Source organism: Harpia harpyja, chromosome Z, assembly GCF_026419915.1.
Source record: "Harpia harpyja isolate bHarHar1 chromosome Z, bHarHar1 primary haplotype, whole genome shotgun sequence".
Lineage (NCBI taxonomy): Eukaryota > Metazoa > Chordata > Aves > Accipitriformes > Accipitridae > Harpia > Harpia harpyja.
Window position 1 is genome coordinate 1042410 of NC_068969.1, and position 18152 is coordinate 1060561.

At 50.8% G+C, this 18152-nt stretch overlaps 1 protein-coding gene across 3 annotated transcripts in view; it reads left to right on the top strand.

The window, feature by feature from the left end:
• The window catches only part of PHF2 (PHD finger protein 2), an 86688-nt gene extending 83315 nt beyond the window's left edge, over positions 1-3373 (top strand). For 2 of the 3 annotated variants that reach the window (XM_052776523.1, XM_052776521.1), the window contains exons 21-22: positions 122-383; positions 3150-3373. In XM_052776523.1, the coding sequence (XP_052632483.1) occupies positions 122-383; positions 3150-3238 (351 nt within the window). In that variant the 3' untranslated portion in view covers positions 3239-3373. The remainder of the gene's footprint in view (positions 1-121; positions 384-3149) is intronic. The other variant, XM_052776522.1, reaches the window with a different exon arrangement.
• Positions 3374-18152: the final 14779 nt, after the last annotated feature.

Sequence of the window (18152 nt, forward strand, 5' to 3'; positions counted from 1 at the left end):
TTGTACATGGCAAACTTCGTGGGTTTTCGTTGTATCAGGACCCTAAGCAACGCCGCTGGCCCTTGCCGTAGCTAAAGGTCTTCCGGGGATTAATCTGAGCTTCATGTTTGTCATTTTAAAGGAGGAACAAAAAGGCAAGAAGAAAAAAAATACCAAAAAGAAGCTGTCGACCAACAACGCGAACAAACCGGCTCAGGAAGGCAGCTCGCCAGAGCCGAAGCTGGAGTCACATGCCAGCAGCCTCACAGATCACGAGTACACCGCAGGGGCCAGCACCTTTGGGGTCGCCCAGCCTAACAGGGGATCGCAGCCGATGGCACCCGGTGTTTTCCTCACACAGAGGAGACCCTCATCATCCTCGCAGAACAATGCCTCCGCCAAAGGTACCAGGAAACGCCTGGGGTTATGGTGTAGGAATGGGGAAGGGTGAATTGGTCATGTAACCCATGCCTTTTGCAGGGCCCTCACATGTTGTGTCTGCTGTGGGAATGTAGAAGTGCTTCGGCAGGTCGGATCTGGTCGGAGATGGGGCCCATGGCCTTGGCTGTCCTGGCACTGGGGGCCCAAATATGCGTTTTGCTGCTGGGCTGATTGCTGCAGGGTGTGAGGCATCCCATGCTAGGAAGTACTCCTGAGCATGCCCCGAGGCTCCTGAGGAACACCTGCAGTGGTCACATCACAGTCCAGCCTGTCTGGTGAAGCCTTGTCCGGGGGAAGATGCATCCGTGAAGGCTGTTCTGCCCAGGGCTAGGTCAGGCACTGCTGTGGTTGGGTGGTGTTTGCACAGCAATACCAGTGCTGACATGTACGTGAGGACATCCTACCCAGCGGGTGTAGAGCAGTGCAAATCTGCAAACCTGTCTTGAGAGTTGCCACAAGGGAGCAGAGGAATATCAAACCTTGGGAGTAACACAGCTACACAACCAAAGCCAAGAGGGAGGAAGAGGTCGGTTGTTTTCTGCTGTAGGGAAAGCATTACAAAGCTGAGGCTGTCCTGGAGTCTGGGCTAGGACCTCCTCTTCTCTGCTTGAACTTTGCTCAGAAGTGTGACAGAGGCAGGTGTGTGGGACGGGCACAGCGTAGTGTGAAGATTAAGTGAGCGGCCCCACTGGGAGAGGCCCCGAGGTAAAAAGTGAGGCAACGTGGCAGATGTTTCCTGCATTCCCCTATGTTTGAGTGGAGCAAATTAGAGGTAGTGCATAGTGTCCTGGCAAACAGTAGAACATCAGAGCAGCTTGAATGGGCCATACAGGAGGGTGTGCATAGCCCATGGTAGGTGCTAGGGTCCTGCCAGGAGCTGGTAATACCTGTGGCTGTCTGCAGAACCAGAGTGGAATGAACGTATTTGCCTGGAATTGTGCCTCTGGTGAAATGGTTGCATTAGTGAAACAGGTCCAAGCCAGTGGAAGATGTGATGGGAAGAGGAGTGCTGAATGGAGCTGAACCCCAGTCTGGCCGGTGAGGTGGGCGGCCCAGTCAGGGCATCGTGAAGGGAGCCTGACCAGGCACGTGGATCACACCTTGTCCGTGGTGTAGCTCAGTCCTCAAAGGAGGGAAGGAGCTATGTGCCAAGGAAGCGAGTGGCTGACCTTGCAGGGAGCGGAGCACTTTCAGGACCTCCTGTGCAGGGTCTTGGGACAGCTGGGGGCACCAAGGGGACTTCAGGGTGTCTTGCTGCATGGAGCACAGGAGAGTCCTGAGCCTGGGGACTACCAGATCGGGCATCACTGGGAATGAAGGAACTGTGGAAGGAGATGGTGGGATGAAGCAGAACTAGGGAGCTTTAGGACTTCCTCAGGGAAGGTCTCTCAGTCTTAAAGAGTGAGGCGAAAGGATGAGAAATGAGGAAACTTCCTATGGAAAGTGTCACCCACACTGTCGTGGTCTTTAAGGCTGGGGCACTTAATGCAGATGGGAAAAGTGGAGAGGAGCTGAGTCTCTGCAGGTATCGCACACGAGTGCACCAATGGCAGCATGATGGGAAGAGAAAAGGCTGCGTGGGTTTGTGTCGTGCCCAGCAGTCCCAGGTGCCTTGGCGACCGGGGGAGTTTCTGGCCATAAAGTGGTAGCTGGGCGAGCGGTGGGGCAGCGAGCAGCTGAGGTAGGTGCAGCAGTCCCAGGACCAGTACGCAGGGAGCGCAGACCTCACTGAACCACACAGCTCATGAGCAAGGGCCTGGGCTCATGGTGGTGTCCTCTCATCGGTATGGGGACAGGGAACGTTGTCCACTTCGGGTGTGTTGTAGTGCCTTGCTGCTAGCTTGAATCTGTAGGAAGGAGGGGTGCGTGCGTGTGTGTGTGTGTGTGCACGTGCGACTTTTCAGTGTCCTTCTGGCAAGGCTGGGTGCAGGTGGTCTTTCTAGTGCTGGGGGAAGAGAGGGCAAGAAGAAATGTGGAGCAGCTGTGGTACACGGGTCGGTCTCAGTGCGGTGGGCAAGGGACCAGGCATCCTGGGGGCAGTGCTTGGCCCAGGACTCAAGGTGGCATGCGAGCTCAGCATCCCTGTGCCGCAGGTTTCCCTTGGAGGATGGCCGAGAGGTGCCCCGAGATCCCTGGGGAGCGTGCGGGTCCATAGCGAAGGCAGGCGCCGTAATAGCCTGCCGGGTTCGAGAGCTGCGGCGTGCCCGCGTGTGTGCGCAGCCTCTCCCGTGGGGCATCGCGGAGCGGGACGGTGCTGGCGTGGCTGCGTTCCGACTGTCACCCTGTGGGCAAAGAGGTCACCCGTGAGCAGTTAGCCGGGCCGGGTGAGGGCACAGGGCGGCAGGGCGGGCGCTGTGGAGGCAGGAGGAGCCCCAGCAGAGAGGGGATGAGATGAGCCTTCCCCCCCCCCCCGAGCGGGGTGTGCTCAAAGGGATGCGTCCCCGGGTGCGGGCGAGCGGCGCGCCCCGGCCGCGGCGGTGCGGGTTCTTCGGAGGCCGTGCTCCCCGCCGAGCGCTGTCTGATGGCTGGCTGGGGCGGGGGAGCCCCGCTTGAGGGGTGGTCGTGGCCTTGGAGGTGCTGGGCGGGGGGGGGGGGGGGGGCGGCAGGGCTGGCTGCGGGGCAGCCCGGAGGGGCTCAGGGGGGAAGGAGGCAGGCGGCGCGGGGCCCGAGGGGTCACGGCTGCGGGGCGGGAGCGGGCCCTCACCCCGCTCCCCCCGCTCTCCTTCCAGGAAAGCGCACGAAGAAGGGGATGGCCACGGCCAAGCAGCGGCTCGGCAAGATCCTGAAGATCCACCGGAACGGGAAGCTGCTGCTCTAGCGGCGGGGCCGGCGGGCAGCCCGGAGGCGCCGCGCCCGGGGACGCTGCCGCTCGACTCTCGGCCACCGCGACAGTAATCCCTTTAACTTTCAGCGGTCGGAGTGTACAGAATCCTGCTATAAATATTTTTTAATAGAGATGTCCTTTCTCAGAGTGCTGAGAGTGACTAGCCGCAAAAAAGTTAATACTAATCCCGCCCGCGGAGGAGCGCGCCGGTGCCCCGGCCCCGGCCCCGGCCCGCGGCCGCCGGCGCAGCAGCGGCGAGGCGGGCGGGCGCCGGGCCGGGCCGGGCCGCGCTTCTTCCCGCCCGGCGGGGGGGCGGCAGCGGCCCGTGTCGGGCGGCGCTGCCGGGCGCTCGGAGCGGGCCGGGGGGGGCCGCGGGGACCGGCTTGGGCCGGCGCCGGGGCTGCTGGGGCGAGGCGGGGGCCGTGGGGCCGTGAGGCGTTGTCGGGCCGTGAGGCGTCGGGCGCGTTTCTCAGGCAACCCCCCTGTCGCCCCGTGTAGCTGCGTTTCCCGAGGCATCCTTTTCCTAGAATGTAGCTTGTACATAGCTTTTGGAATAACCACCGCCGGTTTTTTATAAGGGGAAAGTCTCTCCGGGGCGCCGCCCGCCGGTACCAGCTCTTTGCGTAACTTCTTGTACGAGGAGGGAGACAGTTATTTTACTAGCACCTTGTGGAGTGTTTCCGTGTTTTGTGACGATGTAATTTATTAATGTTTGTAGCTTTTTATATTTGTACATTTCTTATGGGCTTTGTTTATATACACACATTACCGGGGCGCGGCGCCCGCGGGGAACCAGAGCCACCCGCCGCCGTGGGCGAGGGCCGCGAGGGCCGCGCCGGCCTGGGCGTCGCGCTGGCTTTTTTTATTATGATTATTATTATTAGTATTATTATTTTTTCGCGACATGTACATTTCTAACAAAGTTTATCGTGGCTATCTATCTATGACGGTGTTTTATTTACCGATTCATATCAAATGCTCTTGTATCGAGTTCACGAAATCTAAGTAAACCTAGAGCAAAGTTTAAAAAAAGAAAAAAAGGAAAAAAAAAAGAAAGCAAAGTAAACTATTTCAGGTTTTGTACACAACCGCCTGCGCCTGGCCTTTTTGTGGGGTCGGCGAGGGGCAGTGCGTGGGCTCGGTGGGGGAGCAGAGGCAGCTGCGGGGGTCCCTGCGGGTGGGTGGGAGGAGCGGGCAGGGACCCGCCGCAGGTAGAGGAGGGCAGACAGCCCGGCACGGCGCTCTGCCCTCTTCAGCCCGCTCCCTCAGCAGGAGCAGGCAGATGGGGGGCTCCGCTGCCCCTTTGCAGGCACACCACTGGGTGCTAAGCCAGTGCTCCGTCTGCTACCCGAAACCCCTACCAAGACCTCTGCTTACTGTACCACGACAAGAAGCCCCGGCTAATTTGGCATGGCCTTGAGTGTCCTGGTAAGATACCCCGTGGTCCGCCCAGACGTGTCCGCCCAGCTCTGCTCTCATCATCCACCTCCCTTGGACAAGCATACACGCTCGTTTCCCTCTGTTTCCTCCCTCCATCTTGGAGGTCACCAGGTGCTACAGGCTTTCCCCTTCTTTTCACCCGCTGAAACGTCAGGTATCTCACGATTTACTTTGAGCCGTTTCTCCAGATTGACCCTCCTGTCCCTGGGGCCGTTTTCCAGATTCTCCTTGGTTATCACAAGCGGGACTGAACATGATACCCGTAGACACGCACAACCGCTGCTGCTCCCGCAGTTCTCTTCCCTAACTCAAGGCTGTTCACATGTCCCACACCTAGGCTGCTACCTAGCACTTGGCCGCATTATGCTGGCAGTGACGCGAGCCAGCCACGGCCTGCACAGAGTTACCCGTTAGCCCTTCTGACGGCCCCGGCAGGCTCAAGGTTAGCGTTGCAGAGTCCTCTACCTAGAGGTAAGCATGATGAGGCCTCAAGCCCCAATCGTGTTGTATTTGCTTACTAGATGACAATGGGATGGGATAATACGGATCTTTTCACTGGCCACATCTCTTCAGACAGGTTGCCTTTTGATGCAGTGTCATTGTAAGTAATTCTTTAAGAAAGACAGAAGGCCAGGTATGCTGTTGAGCGATTGTTTCCTTTCTGGGAGGCTTTGCCTCTGAGATGCCTTACAACACCGTGTGTCTGTCCTGGGTCTCTGATGATGCACAGCAGGGCATGTGTGTGCAGGAGGTTGCCTGATACTATGTGCAGTACGAGGCATTGCAAAACTCATGCCAGCTAGATGTTGTCAGCTTTCAAAGCAGGCAGCCAGTGGTGACACGTGGTCAGTGGATGAAGACAGTGTTCCCCAGGGGAAGGCTCTGGCAACCCATTTGGACTGAGGACTCTGAAGGAAGGCTGGGAAGTTACTTTCAGCCAAGGGTAAGCTTTTGGCCAAGGAGAGCATGACAAGTGTATACAGCGGCCCAGGGAATGTTCCTGTGGGGAGCAGGGCACCTGGGTGGATGTACCAAAAGAGGCAGCAGTTTGATCCTCTCTCATTGCCTTCCAGCAGGGAACTTATCAAATGTTGGCCGTTAGCTCCTTACAAAGTCACAGGCCAAAACAGTAGTGCTTGGATAGACAGAGCTTCCCACTACGCGAGCTCCCAATCACATCTAGTTCCCACCTTTACTCAGGAGTTCCCTGCAAGAGCGGGGAAACGACTGCCAGCAGGGATGTGCCCTGCCTGCATCCCCACACCTTCCCACTCCTGCCTGTGTTTTCCCACCAAGCATCTTGCATTGGCTCACTGACCTCATGAGAAGCTCACCCAGAGCCAAAAAAGAAGGTGTTTCATTTTCCTGTTGGAAAGGTGTTTTGGCTCCTGGCAACCTCCACCTCCAACAAGTGCTAGAGCAGGTGGGTGCCCACATGAACACGGAGTGGATCAGGAGTACGACGTTTGCTGGCTGCAAACTCCTACCTTGGCTTGGACACTGGCAGAACTGCAGCAGCATGACCAGTGTCTTTAAGGCCATGTGAGGGTGTGTGCTGCTGAGCAGCCAAACAGCAGTTTCTTTGAGACACGCTGCCTTCCCATTTATGCCATGCGGCAGTGTTCCTGATGCTTTTATGTGTTAGGGATAAGGCTTTAAGCTCCATCAGGGATGATCAGTGATCCGTTATGTATGCTCTTACGTACAGAGCCCAAAAGAATGTGCAAGCGACCTGAACGCTGTGGCATGGGCCAGGTTTTGTGGCTGTGTTCTCTTGAAGTCACACTTCAAAGCGGTCCAAGTGGGATGTTCCCTCATGGATATTGATAGAGACGCTGCTGTGCCCGCAGCTGCTGGGGGTTTGGCTCTTCCCGCATTGCCGTCCAGCACCCCACAGTGCTCAGACTTGGTGAGCGTAGAGACAAACCCCACCAAGCATATGACATCTGTAAACACACTCTGACCTTGTTCCCCTTCACAAACGGCAGATGAGACAGTCGTGCTACTGCACCGATCGCTTTTGGTAGGCTACGTCAGCGTTGTCCTGCAGATATGCATCGCTCAGATTTCCACTGCGGCTTCCGACTGACTGGACATCCCCCGATGCTGGTGAGTTTTGGGTTGGTCTTGCAATGTGTCCTTACTGAGACATTTGGGACGGGTGGTAAAGGTGGCTGGTGGTAATATTAGACGTTCACCAGCTGGGGGAGTTCACAGTTCAGAAACAACCACAGCCTATAAAAGAGGACCTGTGGTAATAAAATGCCTAGCACCTCTTAAGGCTTGGTGACACGTACAGCCTTTGTTTACCAGGTTTATTGCAGTGCAGTTGAGGATGCCCTGTGACTCATTCCAGTGCACGCCTACCAGCAGCCCGAGGAGGCCACTGCAAGGCTCTGGTTCAGTCCGTGCAGAAAACACCCTCAGAAATAAGCAGTGACAGGGCGTAGCCGCTACAGTCCAAGGGAGACGGTGCGCTGGCAAACCGGTACAGAGCTGCAGCTCTCATCCAGTGACAAGAGGTAACAGTTGCTGCTCCAGCTCCCCTTTGCAGTAGCCCAGGGCTGACATGGGACGATGCAGTGTGGTTCCTGACTGCCCACGTCCCTGGGTTCAGCTGGGAGCATCCTAGCTTTTGCAAAGTCGCCCTTGGACGCCTTTAGAAAGCACGGGCAGGAGAACCCAAATGCTTCGTCTTAACCAACGGCTCGGGCTGGTCTCGTTTACACACACAGAGGCATTTCCAGCAACACAGGCCCAGGGCTGTCCGCAGGCAGCACAGCCCCTGTGCTTCCTGCTGAAGGACGCTGGGCAGCCTGTCCCCCCTCCTGGCCTGGGGTGCCAGACACACCTCCAAATGGCAGCAAGATGGGCAACTTTAATTGGTGGACAATGTGGTTTCCGATACATGCAGCGTGGCCATCAGAAGTTTGAATAGTGTCATTACACCTTCCAAAGCATTTCTTACCCTTCCTTATACATAGCCAGTAGCAAGGTTAGAGGCAAGTGCCACAAACATCCTTCACACGCTGCTTCTTGGGTATTTCCATGATGGCATTTCAGAAAGGACTGCCTTGCTGGCGTCTTGGGTTGCTAGGGGCTTCTTGCCATTTTACTCCTGGTTTATCTTGGCTTTTTCGGTCTTCTCCCTAGGAAGAACATGTAGGGGCTTGTTACAAGTCATTCCTCAGGCTGTGATTCTGTCCAGTCATTTCAAATCTCTTGCCTATTTCCTGAATTGTTATTGCTTCCTTTGCCTGCACAGTTTTTGCCCTTCCTCTATGCCCCCAAACAGCCCGTGTCTTTCAGTCATACGCTTACGCACCAACTGACGGGCTGTGTAGCTCAATCCTGACATTCATGGTTGGTAGAAGTGTAATAGTGTCTTTGTCTCTACAGACGGGCTGCTGACCCTGTGCAGTTAACACCATTTCCAGGCAACTCCTCCACCCCTTCTTGGACAAACTCCAGAGGGCTCTGCATTTGACAAGTTCTTATCCTACACAAATGTAATATAAAAACTAGAGCATAGACAGGAAAATGGTGGGGGGGGCCAGCCCAACTTACCCTCTGGCTGGCTTGGGGCGTCCCATCAGCACAGCAGCCTCATGCTGACAACAGAGACAAAGGATGCCTGGCACAGGTCCAGCCTCTCTCCAGCTCCTCAGCAGGGCTCTCCAGCAGGCCTCCGAGCAAGCACGAGTGAAAGCTGTTTGGGTGCCAGTGAGACAGAAAAGTGACTTTTTTTTTTCCCTTGCAATATCTCGCACTGAAAAGACGGCCTGTACAATCGCAGTCGACATGCGATACCTCTAGCAGCCCCCGGACTGTCCTAGCCCCCTCTGCCTTGCCGCTGTGCTTGGCGAATGCTGCCCTAAACCTCCTCTCCAAGATCAGCTGTGCGGAGATCCTGCTGCCTTCCGCCTGCCCGGCTCCGCACGCAGCAAGGGTACGCTTTACGTTCCCCACAGGCGTTTGAAGAGGCCACAGAGTGTTCCACGTTTCCTCCTGCTAAGTTGGCCGAGGACATCCAACACCCTCGGGCAGTCTCTCTATGCTTAATGGGTGCTGTATTGGGCGCTTTTGCAGACTCAGGTGAAATACTTCTTACTTGGGTTTTTTTTTTGCCAGTGTGGACCTACCTGCAGGAGGGACAATAAGTGCACCTTACATTTTGCTTTTCCAGTGACTGGCAACTGGAAATTCATAAATCTTCTGCTCAGTATACAAATTGCCAGGGAGGTATTTTCTGTACATGTGTATGCAGAGAGGCTGTTGGCTGCTCCTGGTAAACGATGACTAACAACATTTGGGTTTCTACTGTTTCTGTCTTTAAACTGACAAGAATCATTCAAAAATGGACATTTGCCACAGCCCCACGTTAATCTCTCAGACCCTATGTTCATCTTTCATCTCTGATCGGGGCAGACTGACTACACTGCAGAGACCATGTTTGTTACTTAAAACAGTGGCACACTGCCATCTTGCACTACAAACACTGTTCTTTCCATTAACATCTGACATGGATTTGTAGTACCCACTCCATAGAATTCACAGCATTTGTGTAAACAGTTTTGAAGTTGTTCTCTGTATATCATGAGAGAAAGTCTGCTTCTCCTCTTCTTTTAAAAGTGTAATAATTATAATTAATTAGCTTGCCTTCTGTTTCCAGTCTGCTGGGAAGACACACTTTGAGGCCCATTTTTAGGTCACTCTTCTGTCAAACTTTACATACTTCTTTCCCCCAGCTAACTGTATTTACTAAACATTTAGCTCCATGGCATGCTTCTCGGAGAAAGGCACATAACAGCCCATAGCTGCCAGGCAGGGCTCGGCTCGCTCCTTGGCTCGCCCCATTGCACACTGGTAGGCATTTGCAGACCATGTGCAGACCATGAGTCTTCCTCTCACCTTCAACTCCATCAAATTAATAATTAGCAGTCACTTAAGTGACAAGGAGAGACATCTTAAAAGGCTTTGTGTTTACACTACTCCTTCATTTACTGTTTAAAAAGCTTTCTTTGGCAGCCCAAGGAAAACACGATGCACCCTTTCTTCCTGAGGTCACCAGTGCATCTTTGGTTCAGCTCCTCACACCGGCCTGCACACGAGCCTCGTGCCCATACCATAACGGTGTTCATCAGTCATTTCTCACCATTAGCTGGGAGAGGGCAGTGGGCATCATGGGCCAGACCCCTGCTGTGACCACAGCTCTTTTGCAGATATTGCTTCATGGTCACACAAAACCTGCCGTCACTTCACAAAGACCCCGCGCTTGTGCCGCAGAGGTCTGTGAGGACCACGCGGGTGTGCAGGGCCTGTTAAAGTCAATGGTTCAGTCAGGAAGGTAGCACTACATCTGTGTGTTGGTTTCTTCAACACAAGCGGAGGACTTTTAGCACAAGGCCATTTGTGTAGTCCCTCCCACACACCTTCATTCTTGGTCCTTTTTACACTACAGAGACCACCTATCTCAGAGAGGATTTATTTTCCCTGCATTTGTGGTGTGAAACAAATGGCCCTTTCCCAGAGCTGGATCCCTCTTTAATGTGGTGCTACTCACAGATCTACTGAGAAGTCCCCAACCCCAAAAATTCCTTTCCTCTCTGCCCTTTCTCTTTCTTTTTTAGCACCACAATGTACCTCCAGCTCCAGGCAGACCGATACCTCCCCTCATTTGCTGGCAGGCTAAACAAAGAAGATGCTGCTGTGTAGGAATGTCTTGGAGATGTTTCTACACAGAACTTCTCAAAGCAGAAGGTGCAGTGCTACACAGCCTGTGAAGCTGAGACACTTCGTACAAGTGAGGTGCACCACCGGGCAGATAACGTGAGCATGGCTCCTCACACAAGGGAGTCTCTACAGGGTCCAGGCTTTGCCTTCGTGAATGGACAATAATAATTTAACTGGTTTCCCCTGGGACATCACCACATCCTTTGTAACGTAGGTGTGCCAGTGGCCATAACACGCCGGGATGACGTCATCCAGTGATTCATGAGCAGAATGCTCGAGAGGTCCTTAACACAACAATGAAAGAGCTGGTATATCAATGTCATGGGAGCCATTAGATGGATTAAGTGCCTCTCTCTCTTTCTGTGCACAGCCAGAGAGGGCTTTCTTCAAATTGCACCTGATAAGCTCATAGGTAAACCACTCAACACATAGTGGCATCATTTTTCTTACTGTACCTCCAGTTTACAAGTCTGAGATCCGTAATTACTTTTCTCTCTCGGGCAAGCTGTATCCTGAGGAATTACAGCTGGATTAGGAGACTGCTGCCTAGCAATAACCCGTGGCGAAGAGAATGAGAACACGCTGGACGAAGCCTCTCAGCTTTGACACAGCGCTGTAGCCATCTGATGGCTCCCACCGACCCAGGCTTGCAGGGCCGCCCTCTCTTGCTCCCCCCAGCCGGCGCTCGTCCCCTTGGCCAGCCTCAGGCGGGCTCCGGTGAGCGTGCTGCTGGGCTGCCTGGCTTGGACAGCGTGGGCTCGACCCAGGCTGGCAGGCTGAAAGCTGGATGATATTCCCAGGTTGGCCAGTGACTTGCTGTGGAAGCTCAGAGAAATCACTTCTGCCTGTTTTGCCAGTAAGTAGCCTTTCTTCTTCCCATTCCCTCGGACAGAGAACCCTAAAGATGAGGCCCATGATGAGTGACACAGTTTCATCCTTTAGCTGCTTAGGTGGTTATAATCTTGCTGGTAATGACTGATGTGATTCTGTGCGTCTGTACAGCCCTACACCCCTGTGTCACACAGCTCTTCGCCAGGAAGGCTGGATGACCACCAGCCTGCTTTATCTAGACCCCTTGCACTTGCTGGCAGCAGAAACTCTCCTCCACTGCCCATTTTTTTTCACTTTCTTTGCTGAACTCAGCAGTTCCAGCCACATAGCCACTTTATTTTATTGCTGTCATAAAACATATTTGGTGGGTTGGTTTGGAAAACAAACACCTCCGCAGAATATGGAATATCAGATGCCCCAGTCCAGAGGAGGTAGAAAGGGAAGAAGGGGTGAATGTTTCCTAGCAGCATTTATGTATAAATTTATTGGAGCAGACCATAAAATAGGACATAGAACAAGTTATACAATAAAAAAGTGCACTAATACCGTATGGTTTACATGTCCCTTGCCCAAGGTTAAAGACTGTAACAGCTCCTTTCAACATACTTTCTTAATTCAAGCTCACCAGCCTCGTTACTTTGCCTCAAAATGTGCAAACCTTTAACTTCTCTCAGGGGATAACTTGAAACTTGCTCTGAGAATGAAATATTAATTGGAGTAAAGAATCTCACCATACACCCCATCACTGTGTGGCCTCTAGGAAGCCCGAGGAAGCCAGACACGCTCCAGACCTAAAGTGCTCCCTTTGTGTGGGGCTTTTGTTCCCCACATTCCACCCGTTCTGCCCTGTCACAGCTGATAACAGCTCCCCAGCCCACTGAAAGAAAACTGTCATAGCTAAGTGTACCTTGGCCCTTACAGAGACTATAAGCTATTAACGAGCTTGTTATCTTGAGCAGGTTTTACACAAATTGTTCCCTGTCCGGCATTTGGCATAAGCAGCGATGACAACTTTTCGACAGATGCTAGTGAGAAGAGAATAAAGATGCTGTGGCTTCAGACCATCTGCAGGGATTAAACCTTCATCACATTAGGTGACTTTTCTCCTCTTGAGACAAAGGAAACTTTTCTTTTCCTCTAGCTACACACCTCAGTTTCTCCAGGACACTGTTTCACTGCCAGACACTTTCATCATAGCTTGTCTATCAGAGCGCCATTTGAAAACCACTGTAAATTGACTTTTTGCCCCTTTAACATCCAGGGAAATTTAATCCATGATGCTCATTAATGCTTTTTTAAATCTCTAGCTACAATCTTCCACCTGATCCAGGGCTGTTTCAGGAAGGTTCTGGTTGGTACTTAGGCCACCAGCTTCCAGCACTGGTGAAAGCCTGCACTAGCCACAAATGTCCAAAGAGATAGTAACTCTGCTTTGTAATGTGTGACCTTAAAAGTCACAGCTTTTCATAAGCTTCTGAGCTATGTGCAATGGGAAAAAACCCTGTAAATCACCAAGAACGTTGTGATTCTACATTTTCTGCACAATGTCACAAATATGATTTGAGGAACAGAAAGGAACATTGCTATTAAAAAAAAGGAAACTATTAACACTAGACTTTTTGTCCAATGTTTAAAAGTGGACAGGAAATTAAATACATCCAGCCAAAGCAATTAACTTCAATTAAGAAAATCTGCTATTTGTTTTCAGCATGTTTTAGCTGGGTACAGTAACATATGAAGAGGAAACAACATCAGATGGGACCTGTTTATATGGTGGTTTGTCTCATGAAAATGACTCAGTCCTCATGTCCAATGTTTCTCAAAACACTGTGGCTTACTCCCCCGGTTGCAGTTGTATTTCCATTGAGCTCCCGATTATCACTTTGCACTTTTATTCCTTCCAGAGCCCTGCTGAGCATTTTTCAGGTAGGACTAACAATGCGGTTAGCTGGATTCCTGCAGATCTCAACTGTTTAGATAGCACACACAGACCTGCAGGCCAGGCAGTAGGATCCTGTGTTGCATGTGTTGTTACTGGCCAGAGCAGATGTCCTGATTGTGCCACGCTGGATGAACACTCACCCTCCACACCAGCAGTAGCACACACAGCACGATGAGTTCTCCTCCCGACCAGTTTCTGTGCACTTTCCAAGTGTACTTCCCATGTGAAAAAGCCGTGAAAGTGTCCACTTGGTGCAGCCCAAGCACCCTTCAGGTTCTAGAGCTGTCCTGGCTCTGCATTTAGTGCTCTCCTCTTGATAAAAGTGACCTGACTCATTGCTCTTTAGATGAAAAGGAGAGGAGGTACAATTACTGTACCCGCAGAGTGTCAGAGCCCCAAACTGGCTCTTCATAGGACGTGATATGAACACAAGTAAAAAAATATGTCTCCTGGAGATGCTGTTGTGGTAAACAGTTCTGATGATTGCTCATGTGTCTGTGGTGGTATGGGCTGCCTTCTCACCAACTGCCTAAATCCATAGAAATGACAGGAGAAGCTCCACCGTCAGAGTCACCCTTCACATTCAAGCCAAGCGGGCTCTCCCCCCAAAGTACTCTCCAAACTCTCAGCATTGTGAACTATTGACACCACGTTGCCAGAGTCACAGTGCTGAGGCTTTCCATCAACCTCAACGGGCTTTGGAGCAAGGAAGCTGCCAGCCAGTGGCTTCTTGCTCTCCAGAGGTTCACCATGCATCTCCCCACAGAACAGGGAGAATCTCAGGAGTTATCCAGCTGGTACCACAATGCCACCTATAGCCACTCACACTGACCTAATTCATCCTTGCGACAGAAAACTTCTTCTCATTAGTTACAGGCCTTCCCACAACACCCAGACCTCTCTGGAGACCACCTGCATGCATTGTAAGGGTCCGGTGCCATTACCGCAGGTGGCTAACCTTCTACCATATATATAAGGAGAGGGGAGAGATACAAAGCAAGCACCTAAAGATCTTATACTGACAAATCTCACATGTAATATACGGTGTGCTGCCTGTTTTAATGCCTCATTTACAAAAAGTCCACAAAAGTCTTTCCTACCGTTACTATCATGAAAAGCCCGATATGCTGAGAATGTCAAAACAGACCTTTCAGAGGGAGGGACATAGCCACCCCTGTGACTGTCACAGCAATGTTACTCCATGTACAGAGGGGAGCTTGCAAGAAAGAAAAAAACAAGAAGGAAAAAAAAAAAAAAGCAAAGATGATTACCTGGGAAAAGCAAAGAAAAGGATATTCACAGTTGTCTTTTGCAGAATGGGACCACAAGGCGAGAGGCTGGGTTGGTTATGGGGTAAGACTGGGTATGTGAGGAAGCGCATAGGTTTTCAGGTCGTCAAAGGTAAATTATCCTGCCACATATAGTGAAATTACTGGGAATGGAGGGTGTTGACACACTGCAAAGTCTGACAAAGAGTTGGGTGCCTTCGCCGGTTCTTCTGGCAGGCCAGAGTTATTGAGCTATGAACCTGGAGGATACCAGAGAGACAGGAAGAAGCATGACCTTTATTCAAATAATTCTTCCATATCTGAAAATATGGCTTGTTCCTCTGAGCATGTTCCTTATGTAGAATATCAAGTCACCTACAATAAAAGTAAATAAGCAAGTAAACCAAAAATCCTCATTATTTTGGTCCCCAGAGTTAAAAAGAGCAGACTCTTTTGTGTCTACAGATTTTGCTTTTAGTGTCAAAAGAAACTCACTGTTTGTGTAGTGCTATTGATACTGTAGTTCTGTACAGTGCTCGCTGCAAAACCTTCCACTAGTCTCTCAGCTATACATTAAGGAACATTAGTAACCAGATGACTGTTGACAAAGACCACAGTTAATCTCCACCATCCCCTCTGCTTTGGCAAGGTTGGATAACCTGTAACTCACAAAACTAGATGGCAAAACAGCTGTACCCTTCCTAGGCCATTTCTGACCTCCCTCGTCTATCATTTTTATTCAAAAGCAACACCAACTCAATCAGTACCCAACAAGAGCCCCATGAAATATTTTCCTGAGTTTTAACAATCTTGGTTTGCTAAATGAGGAGCAAGGGGAGAAATAAATCTGTAAAACTTGGGCAGCAAGTGGTTTTTTGATTCATGCTTACCTTGCACTAGACAAAAAGGCTGGTGAACTGATAGCATGCCTCTTTCTGTCTGCAAATGGATATCCTTGGGTTTCAGAGGACTGACTATGAGCCTAAGAGCATCTGCTTCCAGTTGTTCTTGGCAGAGTTTTTTGTCCTGGTAAGGACAGAGCGTGGCACTGCTATCGCTACCATCAGAGCCACTGCTGGAGGTGGACTGCTGGCCACATCACACCACCACCACCGCTTTCCTGCTGCTGTGGCTCTCCTGAAAGGGTACCTCTATAGCAAGTGCTCTTTTGCAGCAGCATTTTCCAGCAATTGAGGGGAGAAGGGACTGGGAGGGGGTTCAGTATAACTGCACATCAAGGAGGAAGAAGCCCACAAAAGCTATCATCTCAGAATAATTTCTTGTGGTTTGCTATTTAACCCTGTGAAGTGGAGGCCACATATTCCTACGTTGCCATGAAATGGCGGGTACCTGCCGGCACAAGGGAAGGTCACACAACAATGCCCTTTCAGATGGTCATGCTGCTCTGTGCGTGCAAGGAGGAACATGATAAATACAATACTAAATGGTCAGGTAAAGGACTGTGTAAGGAGCAGAGCTTCAGCCTGAACTTCAGGACCTCACTCTGTATGACTGGCACGATGCTTTCCAGGAAATTCCCACCCAGCCACCATCTTCATTCGTTATCGTGCTGCAGGCCAGCCCACTCCAGCAGCGTTCGCGGTCACATTCACCCGGAGTGCAATGTCCCTGCAGGGTGTGTGTCACGGTCCACTCGGTGGACTCGTGATGGTTCGTTTGCTACGATCTCAAAAGTGCAAAATTAAGGTCACCAACACCAAAGGGGATAGCAATAATCACACAGTAAAACTTTATTGTACTGCCTGTGAAGAGGCACGCAATAGTTAGAGATGGGTGAAAGAAAGGAGAAAAGTAAAGTAAAGTTTAGAGAGAGGAGAAAGAGAAGTTATAGCTACCACCACTGATCTCAAGATGTCCTAATGGTCCTGGGTCCAGCTAATGCTGCGTCGTCAATCGTCGTGGTCCTTCGTGGGGAAGCTTCAAATTTCCGTTGTTCAGAAGTCATCTTTTATGCTTAGTAACACACCTTGCTCCACCTCTGCCTCAGGAGTCTCCGCTCTTCTCGAGCGAGGCTATCACACAGGCACAGGGTCAGTGTCCGAGGCGTGGTAAGTCTTGGAGGTGTGTTTTGGTATTATAATGAAGCAAAGTTCGTCTAAAGTTCATGATTTCTTCATCGATGTTATGGTAACAATTGCAATCCATCCTTTTTGGACAGTAGCTGTGCAGTTATCTTTAACGGAGCCTTGTACCGCGCATTCTGTTCTTGGGATCGGCCACTGCGCTCCAAACAGGCCGTTGTCAGATAACGTAGTGTTCGTGTTCCTGATGACGATGTTGAGACAGTGCTGATTTTCTGACCGACTCCTACAGTGTGACACTACTGGGCACGCCACTGCAGAGAAAGTGGTAAGAGGTATGTTTGGGATGTTATCAACAGATCCTCTTGTACCTCATTACTTGTGCACAATTCCATGCATGTTAAATACCGCCAATAAACGAAAACTATCCAACCACAACCTCGCAAACCTCTGAAATGGGTATGTCTTGCAGTGTCACCAGGTCAACAAATTGATCCTGGATTTCTTTTTTTTAAAATATTTTATTTGCCAGCAGTGCGCTCTGTGCTTCATAATACATTCTCCTACATAGTGCAATCTCCTTAAAAAACAGAATAACTGAGTTTGAAAGAAAACATGACTTCGAAGATTAAGAGGTGGGATCAGAAGTAAGCCACCTGTCAGACAGGATAAGAACCCAGGATTTTTTTCCTTGGATTTAACCACTCATTGAAAATGTAATAGTCATATGTTTTAGTGTTCTCTATATGGTCTAAATTTAGAGTATTTGTATGAAATAAATGGGTGCCGCACATTTAAAGCTGTAGTTTCAACTATTATCTTCTTCATTGCATAGTCAATAATGACAAGGAACCAGACTCTATTATAGTTATTTCTTGTCAGCAGCAATTTATTTTTATGCAGCGGTCAAGGGTCGTTTCTTTCTGAAAAATGTCTCCACTCTTGCCCTAAATGGTCAATAACTGCTTGGCCAGGCGAGACACTTCATACATACACATCTGTCCTGGGAAGTCACATTAATCATGTGCACAGTATAGTTTTGCATAGGCGCAAATAAATAGACCACTCTGTGCCTTCAGTCCTCAAATACGTGTGTCTTTCCCTATTTACACGTTGTGCTGGGTGAGATAAATCTTGGCTCAGGTCCCTTTCCCGAGGCAGACCCTGGTTTAGGCACCAGATTGGAGCAAGGAGCACAGAAGCCCCAGCAGCATCTCCCACAGCCTACATCTCCCCGGGTGCAGCCCTAAGAGGTGAGCAGAGACAGAAATAATTTGTTGTCTATGCGGTGATTCCAATGGAGAGAAGCATCATTGCTGCTGCTAGTTAAAGGTTTGTTGTTTCTTAGAGCTTTGTTATTGCCAGTGTCCCATGAACTAATTCTGTGTACGAAAGGCAGACTGGCAGGACACAGTATTTAAGAGGCATTCCTCTTGGAAAAAATGTGCTTAGTTTTGCTATGAGCCTATGGGCTTGTGGCTGATGGACCCACGTGTGATTTGGCTGCAGCCCTTCTGCACAGCTCCACGGTGGGAGTCCTGACCTCAGACCTACCTACAGATTCACAAGCCATGTTACACTGCTTCTTAAACATTATTTTCCATAATGAATGAGTAAGATGAGAAATCTAGAATAGCTGGGGGGTTTTATCT